Raw genomic sequence first — 11,668 nt, 5'->3', positions numbered from 1 at the left:
AGACAGACACACCTCATGGAGATGCTGGACAACGGGGATGGGTCACATCCCAGGTGGGACAGAGAGGGAGGGTGCAAGATTTCATCACGCTACTCAAAATAGCACGCAGTTTAAAATGTATGAATTGTTTATTTCTGGAATTTTCCATTTAATATTTTTGGACTGTGGTTGATTGTGGGTAACTGAAACCACAGAAATGAAACTGGCTGAGGGGGACTACTGTAAGTGAATTTTCAAATATGGAATCAGTGAATAATGAGGATCGGTTGTACAGGTTTTCTGAAAGGTCAGGGAGAGACTTAATATTATTCATATCCTTTAATCACATAGTTCTAGGGATAATGTTTGTTTTACAGGTCACTTCTGGGAATATGTAAGGTACGGTGCAGTACAGGCCACTTAAAATACATTTGAGCAGATGAGGTAACAGGAACCAGCTGAAGGAAAGTGAAAGCTGTAAACATGAACAGAATTCAAATGAAAAGACATAGTGCAGTGACACAGAGGCTCTTTGCGTCTGTGAAGCAGCTGGCCCTGTGTGCTGAGATAGGAAGGCGGCGGCCCGGTGCGCGTGCACAGCCAGGCTTGTCCTTCTGCAGAGCTCCACCACCCCACCCCCACCCCCACCCACAGCCAGCTCACTGACGCTGGTCCCAGTTTACAGCGGAGTGCTCTAAGAAGAGCAGCCGCTCGGCGTGAACACCTGGTAGGCTATTTCATAGTTTTTAACCAGTTGGTAGAAATCGTATGGATAATGTGTGAAGACCAGATCGCTTCTGGGTTTGCCAGTCGGAATAAAGTGCACGACACTGACGTTGGTAGCATGCTGCCAGCTGGTCTGCAGCCTGGAGACCAGGGCTCCAAGGGACCTTCTGCCTTGGGTAGGTGAGGAGTGTCGGTTGCCAAGGTGCAGAGGTCTGTTCTCGGTTTCATCGCTGTAGATTTAATTTCCTCGTGGGTGGGATAGACTCCATGCGTACTTGAGAGGTTTTGACAGCTGTGCTGTCACGGTGGTGTGGGCACCTGCAGTTACCAGGACAGGCCCTGGGGAGGCAGTTAGGACGTGAAGGGAGAGTCTGAATCTAAACGCAGGAGAAAGTGGCCCCGTCGACTACTCTGGGTTTCCTTATTACCGGAATCCATGGCAGGCTTTGTTTTTTAACTCACACTTGACAAGGTGAGGGCAAGTCAGCCATTTTCTCAGGGTGGGCCGAGGCTGTACCCACTGTGTAACTGAAGCTGTGCCGTCTCGTTTCTCAGGACTCCGTGTGGGGGATGAACCACAGTGCACTCCATTCAGTATTTCAGACCAATCAAAGCAACAACCAACAATCCAATTTTGAGGCTGTGCAGAGTGGCAAGAAGAAGAAAAAACAGAAGATGGTCCGAGCAGACCCCAGTTTACTAGGTGAGCACAGGCCTGGTGTTCGTTGGGTGTCGGGAGACTGCAGGTTATAGCAGCTGCCATGTGAGTCCCGCGGTGGAATGTTTTTCACGAAGGGAAATAATTCTTGTATAAAATTAACTTTTTAAATCAGTTCAAAATAGTATTTACTGGGCATCTCATTGCAAGAGCTGTGTCTCGTGTGCTATAAGGAGTTATATTGTGTGGTCCTTTAAACTTTAAAGCCTTATTCATATTTAATAGGACTTTCTCTAGAAGGCCTTTCAATTTAGTTGGGAAATAATGCTAATGGAAAACAGTAAAGGTTGTTTACAGACTTAAACGCTGATCTGTGTGGAAGCCGACCGTGAATCCAGTCAGGTTCTGAGAAAAGCCCCCAGCATCTGTCGAGAGCACTGTGTATAGCGTGTGATTCTCAGGACGACTGACTGCTTTGCGAAGTGACGTTCCAGTTACCTGTGAGCGAACTCCGACCTAGAGGGTTTAGAACAGTTCCCAGTGTCACACAGCTGTGCGGCAGTGGGCTTTCAGAGCGGGCCTGTTTTCCTTCCATTCTTCTGTGTGACCCACAGCTGTTCTCGCCTAGCATTGAGGACCAGTGTCTTCACATGAGGCAGCTTCATGGAAAAGGTGACACCTGAATTGAGGCTTTAAAGACGGGCAGGAATGGTGTTTTGGGAATAATAAACAGTATAGGCAAAGTGATGGGCTGCCCGTGTTTCTTAAATTGGCCTAACAATCTGCATACAGCGATAAAATTACTCTCCACTTAATGTAAATAGGCTATTGTAAAACCATGCTGTTTGGAATAGAATGATTATATTGGCAAAGATGGCAGGTTGCAGTGTCGGCTTGATTAAGAGGCTGCAGTAGAAACCAGGTAGAAGATAGTGGTGGTCTGGAATCGGGTTTTGGCATTGGAGACGGAGAGGAGTTAGATGGATTTGAGAAGCTTAGTGGGTATAACTGGCTGAACAAGGAGGATGGAAAGGTTTGGGCAGCAGTATGGATAGTGTTGCCTTTTGCTAAAATGACAGTGGAGCCAGTTTCTGGGAAATGATAGAAAGTTTAAGTGTCGGGTGAGTGGAGTGCAAAGTGGCCGCGAGACATCAAATGAAGATACTTGCAGGGAGGAACCGATAGCACAGCAAGAGGGAGATGACAAGCCTGTTCTGCCCTTGGTAGAACCCATGCTTTTCTTCAGAGGTTTCCTACCCCAGAGAGAACAAAGTGTCAGTCACAGAAACTTAACTTTGAGGATCACCCTTTGGAGCTGGTGCCTGGAGGCTGGCTTTGGGAACCTAGAGACCTACTGACGTTCTGTTTTCTTTTGCCTGTCTTGAAAGCTTATGTTAAGAATAGATGAAATCATCCAAAATTTTACCTGGTTTTGACAGACAGATGAACATAGATTTAAAAGTGTTCCTCAAATTCTGCGTGTGGGTTCTAGCTAAGAATCCCTTACTATTTAGCTGTGGCACTTAGGGCTAGCGCTCAGGAAACAGGTTTCTCTGGAAACGAGGTAAAGCTCTTATTATTTTTAATCGACTTGTACCTTAGTGATTTACAGATTAAGAAAATAGACACTCATCAGTTGTAAGTTACCCATGCACAGAGTGGGGAAAATAGGTTTTAATTCGATCCCCCATTTCCATTGAAAAAATCATCACGATCGAAAGAGAACTTTGCTTCTAAAACGAACCATCAGGAGGGGGCCCGGCGTCATATTTTGGTCACCCAGACCCTCTGTTGCACTGTGTCTTCCTCTAGTTTCCATAGCTCCCACGCGCCATGGAGAGCCAGCATCCTGTACTTGGCGTGACGAGTGCAGCACAGGTTAGGGGTATCGACCTCCTGCATGGTTGAAAATCATGTATTACTTTTGACTCCCCCAAAATTTAATCATAGTCATCCCTGGGGAATCGGTTCCAGGACTGCCGCGGGTACCAAAATCTGAGGATGTTCACATCCCTGATATAAAATGGTGTAGAACAGTGCATACAGACGGCCCTCTGCACCCACTGATTCCCAGCTGCAGGTCGAGGATACTGTTTTCGCTCCATGGTTGGCTGACTGTGGATGCGAAACCCTGGGATACAGAAAATTGGCTGGATATTTATTGAAAAAAAAAAAAAAAAATCCGCATTAAGAGGACCCAAGCAGTTCATAGCCTGCTTTTGAGGGGCCGCTGCATACAGTACACTTTTCTTGTAAGAATAGCATCTCAAACCTGAAGGAAGTGGTGTGAGTGAGTGGCAGCTGTTGTTCTGAACGTAAGAGAGCGCAGCCTTCCGAGCGAGGCGTCCTGGGTGCCAAGCCCCCCGGGGACCGCCTCGGCGCTCGGGTCCCGGAGCTTTGCCTTCTGTCAAGCGGGGACAAGTGCTCACCTCACTAGTCTTTTACGGCAGGTAAATGAGACCATGTTTTGCTGCCGCTTCTCATTTCCTTTTTTTTCTTGATTAAAAATAATTTAGTTTGTGGTTTGATTACATTTCCACTATTATTGCATGTAGCTCATTATTTTATCGCATTTTCTCTGTCCTTGAGATAATATGCGAAGTCAAAGAAAAACCTTCAGAATACAGTAATAGCTCATTTCATAGACTGTTTGGTTTTTCAGTTTTTATACTTACTTAATTAAACCGTTATTTTAAAATGTGAACACTAAGCCTTTCATTATTTTCAAGGAAAAAAAGCCTGCGGGTTATGTGAACACGGTTGACGGGTAGAGCTCAGGTTGGGGTTTGGAGGCCTCGTCTCTCCCAGCATTAGGGCTTGTAAGCAGCCTGTACCACAGTTTCCTTGGCGAATAAATAGGCATGTTTATATTTTCAAATCATAGTAATTTTGAGTCAAGAACGTAATATATTTAAGCTGTTTTTATTATGTAAGGGATTTTTTGTTTATTATTGGTACATTTAAAATGTGTTTGAAAACTTGAACATTAAGGAACAAAAAGGAGGAGTCAGAAAACTCAAATAATATTAACAGAACTGCTTTTAGACTGGATGGAGAGCATCGCGTGTTTACTTTCTGATATTCAAGTAGCAGCTGAAACAGTTCTGGATTTCATTCAAGGTGGACGAACTGGAAGCTTTTGGGGAGTCGCTCCTTTCGGCCCCATTAATAATCTTTTTATCAGTCTCTGATACGGAGTTTATGCGTTTACGTACGTGGGGTTGATGGCATTAGGGCTTCAAATGTCACTAGTGTTTGTGAGTAGTGCTTGTTTCCTGCAGTGGCTCTGCTATCTATTATTGCTTTTCCAAATGAGATTCTATTTTGGTTAATCAATATTGCTAACTGAAATCCTTTTCTTTGCAGCTTTACTTACAGTAAATTGAGTTGAATAAAGTGCTTGAGTCTTTAGTGCTGTCTGCTATGTGACAGAACATCTGAGGGCTTTAGGGTCCTAGCTGTAGGTCTTCCCTGAAGCCGCCTACCTCCAAATAGCACAAGCTCTGGGCTTGAAGTGTTCCCAGTAGTAGGTGGGGCTGAAGCAGTAGTACTCCCCCTCCGAAAGCGTTATTCTTGCCCCCCCCCGCCCCCACCCCTGAACGCACTCCCCTCCGGGCACCCTGCCCTGGTCTTAACTACCTTTTATACCCCAGACTCCTCTCAGGATTCTCTAAGGCAGTGGTTCGCAATTCTTTTTAAGCAGTGATGCTGTTTGTTTGTTTTCCCTCCCTGATTTAATTATATCAGAACCTTAAGAAATAAAACAACAGCAACAGACTCTCCCACTGAAAGGGCAGAAAACCACTGCTTGGCCTTTATCCTTCTTTCTTCTTCTTCCCCTGACTAACCCTAAGCTTTGCTCAAAAACAAGAGGCTTAAATATTCCAGCTCCTTCCTGGACTTTGAGCCACATAGTTGTCCAGGTCACTCACTACCAATGTTTTCCTGCAGGATTTTCAGTCAACGCTTCATCAGAGAGACTCAACATGGGAGAAATCGAGACTCTGGATGACTACTGAGCACCCGCCACGGACCGGCCTTCGCACCCTCCCCGCCGACCTCGGGCCCTCCACCTCCGGACACCACACTCACACACCATTTATCTTTATCACTGCAACAAATCACAGACCAGTCATCTCAGGCCTTTTCTTCCAGCCCTGTATCCACGAGTCCTTAAACCGCTTTTGTTGGCGAGCTTCTCAGACTGCAGATAAGTGGCCGGACCCTGTGTCTCGGGGGTGGCAGTCGGGACCGCTCCCCAACAAGGCTGATTCGGGGCAGCACGCGTTTACTGTGCCGTGATTCCATCCACCGTCTCCCAGAAAGTGTGTCGGGATCTGCCAATAGCAATTTACTTTTCTCTTGTCACTTTTTTTCTTTTATTTTGTTTTTCTTCTTCATTTTACCCTCCTACAAGGGCAAGGGGTCTAACTGGGGCAGTCACGAAGAGAGGTAATGGTGACAGGCGTTGGCCACAACGAAGCGCCCGCAGACTGTGACTGGAGCGCCCCAGTCCGAAGGCCGCGCTCCCATCGCCCGCTCTGGGGCTGCATCAAGAGGCCCTAGGGGTGGAGTGTAGTTGGCTTGGTTCGATGTCGCACGCCCCACGCCTCTCCTTTCTGAGCGCCCTTTCGGAGAGAGGATTCAAGTTTTCTTCATTAGATAGTGACTTCTAAGCGAGCTGGCTTCTCCCCTGGCCTGCTCCAACCTGACTGGACAGAGGAGACCCTGTGGCCTGGGAGAGGGACTTATTCTTAATTTTTCTTTCTTACAAAAACTGATTTTTCCCATAAATATTTTTACTTCAGAGGACTAGGACCAGTTTGTTTTGGGCCTTTCTGCTGAAAATTTGTCTCGTTTAAGAGGCAGCTAGGATCTTTACCATATGTATGAATTTGTATAATTTCACTTTGGATAGGGATAAACTTTTGCATCAGATAAAAGCCCGGAATTTCACCTGGTTCCTCAGCATTGCGTGTGTGTCTTGCTATGGCCCCGAAAAAGTTTCGTTTAAAGATTCTGGAATGGCAGTGGCTTGCCTTTCTGAGAAGAGAACATGCAAACAAACCTGCCCATCTTTGAGACCTCCGTCCGTGGAAACCACTGTACAGGAGGACGCGGTGGGATGGAGGGGATGGGCGAGGACGGGAGGGACAAGCTTGGTGCTGGCTTCTGGTCGTGGCCTCCTAACACCCCTTCACTTCAGACGTAAATGTGTTTAAGCCCTATTTATAAACAAATGCTCTTCCTGCCTCCACCAGCCCCGCCCTGCCCAGCATCACCTGGAATTGCCAGTCGCACAGTGGGTGTGGAGCCCTCGGGCCGCCTGCCCCTGTGCGGGCCGCCTGCCCCTGTGCGGGAGTGCTGGGAGTGCTGGGAGTGCTGAGTTCGGGCGGCTCCTGCTGGGCTCCCTTTTCTTTCTGTCGTCGCTGCCTGGAGAAGGCTGGAGTTGCTCTGAGAGCGGTTTGGTTTGGGATGATTATATTTGGTTTCTCTTTTTATTCTTTTGGATTACCATTCTCCCTATCCCTTCTTGCCTCCCTCCCTTAAACATGTACATTAACTATACAGAGACTGCTATAAACATGTATATAGTTTTTGGATCAAATAGCATGAGGAGACGGGGAACCATTTAAAATTGGGACTCCTGCTCTCCTTTGCTTTGTAAATTCAGAAGTGGGGGGTGGGGAAGAGGGATAGTTAAAATGTTTACAGAACTTTAAGCTCCCTCGGAACTTTTGCCAGTGTGGAGGAAAATAAAAAAGAACGTGAATAAAACCCGTGGTATTCTCTCCGAGCGCCCCGCGCACTCACCGGCCTGCGTCGAGGCCGGGTTCGGCACTGAACGGTTCTCTCTTTGCCATGGGAAAGCTCCAGACACGAGCCCCAGCGCCCTGGAGGCACCGGGCTTTCCCTGCCAGGCTGTGAAACGCTGGCTGGTTCTTTATTTGAGAACGTAGAGGTCAAGGTCAACGTGGGTAAGCCTGACCAAATGTCTTTCCTCCCTGACTGTTCCTTTCTGCTGATCTGTGGATCGTCTCCTGCCCTCATACCACAGACACCCCACCCCGGATGTTCCCCTCCAGAGCCTGCCACACCTGCCCCACTAGACTCCGCTGTGTGTGTGTTCGGGGAGTAAGTCAGTCAGGAGCATTTAGGAGTTGGGGGGCAGATCAGAAGCGAACAGAGTCATTTTAGTCATGGAACATTTCAGTTGCTTAACGGGAGGAGCCTTGCTCCTTCCTGAGGAATCTCCCGCGTCGTGGGAAGAAATCATTCGTCCCTGGGATTGTCTGTTTCTGTCTCAGCTCTGCTCACGTTCACATTCTCATTTGTTCACTCTCTCTTCCAGCTGCCACGTTCTTACTCCTTTCTGTAAATGTGTTTGCAAATTGCTTGAACTTTTCCTGAGTTTTAAAGTATTTGTTTTGTACACAGTTTGCTTATAGTATTTTACTTAAGAGATTTTAGAAACATACCCAACAACATAGTTTTGATGATGGAGACTTCCCTAGGATAGTTGGTGCTCTGGTTACTGTTACTACGTAACAAATTACCCCCGACTAGCTTACAGCAACCCCTTCGTTATGTTGATAATTTTGTGAGTCAGGGCTTTGGGAAGGCTCCACGGGGCAGTTCTGTGGTGTCTCCTACAGTTGTGGTCAGATGTCACCTGGGGCTGCAATCTTAGGAAGGCTCGGTTAGGTTGGCCAGCCGACGTGGCTCACTTGTGTGGCAGTCGGTCCTGGCTGTTGGGTGGGAACTCAGGGTTGATGGCTGAAGGAGCTATACACGTCCCCTCCAGCATGGCCGCTTCTGCACGGGCAGACTTCCGGCAGAGGGCGAGTCACCTTTTCTGACCTGAACTAAGGAGTACTTCTGTGACCCTGTGTTCTGTCAGAGTGGTGGTCCCAAGCCCACTCAGATTTGCAGGGTTGGGAACGTCCTCATCAGTGGAAGGAGCGGTAAGGTCACATTGTAGAAGGGTGTGTCGGATTGAAGGGACAGTTGTAGCCATTTGGGGGAAATAATCGCATGAGTTGATGTGTATACATCAAGGACCTTTAACTTTTCATTCAATTCCTTTTAAGTTGAGGGATTACTTTTTTCTTTTTAAAAGCATCATGATGCTTTTAAAAAAGAAAATTTTAAAAGCATAAAAAAGATGCTTTTAAAAAAGAAATTTTAAAAGCATCATGATGCTTTTAAAAAGAAATTAGTTTCTTTTAGGGCAACCATTTTATAAATATCCATGTAGTATATATAAATATAGTATATATAGTATGTATAATATGTGCCATTTTAAATACATTATTTTTAAATTGATCAGATGGAGAGATTTATACAAAATGCTTCATTATTAATAAAAACGGAAGGCCTGTGTGTGACTCTGATTGAACAGAAGCGCTACCGGGAAGCGAACCCGTTTCTCTGTGCCCTCGTTGTGGGAAGCGCAGCTTCACCAGAAGGGCCCAGCCCGGCGGCGGGAGTCAGCCCCGGAGGGCTGGCCTCAGCCTTGCTGCGGAGCGGGCGGCTCCTGAGGAGGAAGCTGCCGTGCTCGTCAGGCCGTCGTTGCCTGGAACCTAGAGGCAGCCGATGCTTGGTGTTCATTTTGCCATTGTCGTCGGACGCCTTGAACGGAATGGACCTGTACAGCTTTTGGTAGTGCCAGTTCCGGACTGGGAACCTGGAACCTTAGAGAAGAGACTTTCCCTCCAGGGACTCATCAGTGGGAACGTTTTGAAGGGTGTTGGTCTAGGCCATGAGAGGAACTGAAGAAACAACCATAGCCGGGCTTCACTGCATGGGATGCTCTTCCCTGACTGCGCCCTGTGGCCTGCGAGCTGCCGTTGCCCCCACTTCATTGCCGGCGGAGTGATGACCTGATGGGGCCAGAGCTCAGGGTCGCCTCCCCACGCAGCCCAGCCCCGCTGGTCTTCAGCAGGGACGTCGTTTCTTAACGGTGGTTTCCTTGTCTCCCGAATGAAGGTGTGGGAGCTGTTTCCCTTGGCAGCAAATTGTCTTTTGCTTGGAATTCTGTTAGCATGAGAAGTGGTCCTGAACGTGGCCAGTGGGGCACTAGCAGGTTTTGGTTGCATGTAACAGAGGACACACCGTAACCATGACAACCAAGATAGCTTATTTCTCAGGTGAAATGTGGAGGTCATCAGTCCAAGGCTGGTGTGGTGTTGCTGGGACCTGGATTCTTTCTGTTCTACCTTCTTGTTGGTGGCTGCTGTTCTCAAGGTCACGCGTGGTCCAAGGTCACTGCTAGGGCACCAGTGGTCATGCCCATATTCCAGGAGACAGGAAGGAGTGGGGCGAGGCAAGCGGGGCACAGGAGCTTTTTAGCCCCTTTTAAGGAGTTTTTGTGAGAGCCCCACCCAGCTCCTAAGCCTCTTCAGCCAGATGTAGATTCATGACTAGGGTCAAAAGGCTGAAGTTTGGGGTGGGTTTCAAACTTCAGAAACTCTGTTTCTGAGAAGTGGGGAGACTGGGTCCTGCACTGCCATTTCCTTCAGTCTTCCGGTCTGAAGTGGGAGAAGCTGGGGACAGTTGAGTTTGTGCACCCCGACTGTGGGGAAGGGATCCTCCTGGCTGCCCCGCCTGCAGCTCCGCCCTGGGGGGAGGGGGCTCAGCACAGCCCTGGGTTCCATGGGGTGTGGAGCTGTTGGCAAAAGCCCTGCCTTGCTGTGTCTGGCATCTCTCGATTCACAGACTCTAGGTTTGGGGTATTTTTGTTTAAGGTAGCCTGGAGTGAACCTTCGAGTGGCTTCACGAATGGATATGGGCCCCTCCACCTACCTTGGGCAGGTATTTGCCTCCCCGTCTGGGAAGCAGGAGCTGTCAGGTAGTCGTGATCGGTAACTTACAATGAGATTGCGTAGTGCAGTGCCCAGCACGTAAACGCTTCATGAAGTCTATTTGTAGGCTGTTTTGCAAGGGAAAAGGGTGTCTGGGGGGTCATGTGCAGGGGCAGCAGGGTGTGATAAACAGGTAAGCTTCCTCTTAGACGTCTTAAAGTCGGTGCCCAGAGGTATCCCTCAAGGAGGTGGTGTCGCGTGAGCTCCAGGACACGGAGTATTAGCACCAGCCTTATCATTAACCGGCTCTTTTTGTCCTGCCTCTGGGCCTCAGTTTCCTTGCTTTTCAGATGAAGGGGTTGGCCCAGGTCATCTGAGGAACTTAAAACAAAAATCAATTTCTGAGCTCCGTGTCCAGAGACTCTGATTTGGGGTGGGTTCCAGCGTGGCGCCCCAAGTGCTTCTAAATGGGCCGCCTGAGTGGGAGCCACCGGCCTAGCTGCTCCGTGAGGTTCCCTTTGGCTCCCACCTGCCGAGTGTGCTGGTGTCACCTGCGTGTGCATAGGCCCATCCTTGCAGCATGCTGCTGGCTCTGCGTGTTTGCTAATGTAGCACTTGTGTCTTAGTGTAGGCGCCTGACGTTGCTTGACAAGTGCCCTTTGCAGTTTTACGGAAGCAGACCCCGGTCAAAACAAGCGTGGTGAGTTATGCATGGGACAGAGACACACACCTGAATTGCTGACTGTCTTTGGTAACATGAAATTAAACCTTGGCAGATTGGGGTCCATCATGAAACAGACACCACCCTAGAGATTCCATCAAAAGGAATGAAAAAATATTAGAGAATTGGTGTTGGAATGGTAGTTAGCAAAACGGGGAAAGAAAGGGTTACTGGAAGATGTGGGAACTGGGGAAGCCACTGACCCCATATCCACGGGCCCCGTCAGTCATCATTTCCATTTCTAGGGGACACTGATGTCTCTTCAGTTCACTGACAATCTCAACTGGATCTTTAGTGTCCTAAAGATTAAATTTTATTATATCTGTATGTCGATGTGGAAAATAAGTTGGTTCCTATCTGCAGATACGTGCGTGTGTGTGTAAGTAAGCAAGGCGTCAGACGTACAGGGCTGTTTCTGGACCAGATCGTGAGGCTGTGGGAGATGGCTGTACACCTTCCTTCTGCACGACCCATTCCCTATTCCTGGTGCCCTCCAGCAGCCCCTCAGCTGTTGGGGGACCTGAACCTGCATTTCCGAGGGCTCTGAGTCCTTAACAGTCCTGAGGGTATTGCCGTTTTTGTCCTTAATTAGCTTTTTTCCAAGTGTTTTGTAATGAAAAAATTCAAACACGTATAAGACAAGTGCCTTAGTTCAGTCCGGGAAGTCCCATGATCTAGCAGCTGCCTGCAGGTTCGGTGTCTGGTGAGGGGCTTCTTCCTGGTTTGCAGATGGCTGTCTTCTTGCTGTGTCCTCAGAGGGCGGGGGTGGGTGGGTGGGTG

At 48.3% G+C, this 11,668-nt stretch overlaps 1 protein-coding gene across 6 annotated transcripts in view; it reads left to right on the top strand.

Moving 5' to 3' along the window:
• The window catches only part of GIGYF2 (GRB10 interacting GYF protein 2), a 109,399-nt gene extending 102,258 nt beyond the window's left edge, over nucleotides 1-7,141 (top strand). For 4 of the 6 annotated variants that reach the window (XM_025043205.1, XM_025043206.1, XM_006906628.3 and 1 more), the window contains 2 exons: nucleotides 1,261-1,408; nucleotides 5,315-7,141. In XM_025043205.1, coding sequence (XP_024898973.1) covers nucleotides 1,261-1,408; nucleotides 5,315-5,382 — 216 coding nt within the window. In that variant the 3' untranslated portion in view covers nucleotides 5,383-7,141. Of the gene's footprint in view, nucleotides 1-1,257; nucleotides 1,409-5,314 lie in introns of all 6 variants that reach the window. The other 2 variants (XM_025043204.1, XM_025043203.1) reach the window with 1 other exon arrangement.
• The last annotated feature ends 4,527 nt before the right edge of the window (nucleotides 7,142-11,668 follow it).

The sequence above is a fragment of the Pteropus alecto genome, unplaced genomic scaffold (genome assembly GCF_000325575.1).
Source record: "Pteropus alecto unplaced genomic scaffold, ASM32557v1 scaffold110, whole genome shotgun sequence".
NCBI classification, from domain to species: Eukaryota; Metazoa; Chordata; class Mammalia; order Chiroptera; family Pteropodidae; genus Pteropus; species Pteropus alecto.
The sequence above is the reverse complement of the archived record's forward strand: the minus strand, read 5'-3'. Positions and strand labels throughout refer to the sequence as shown.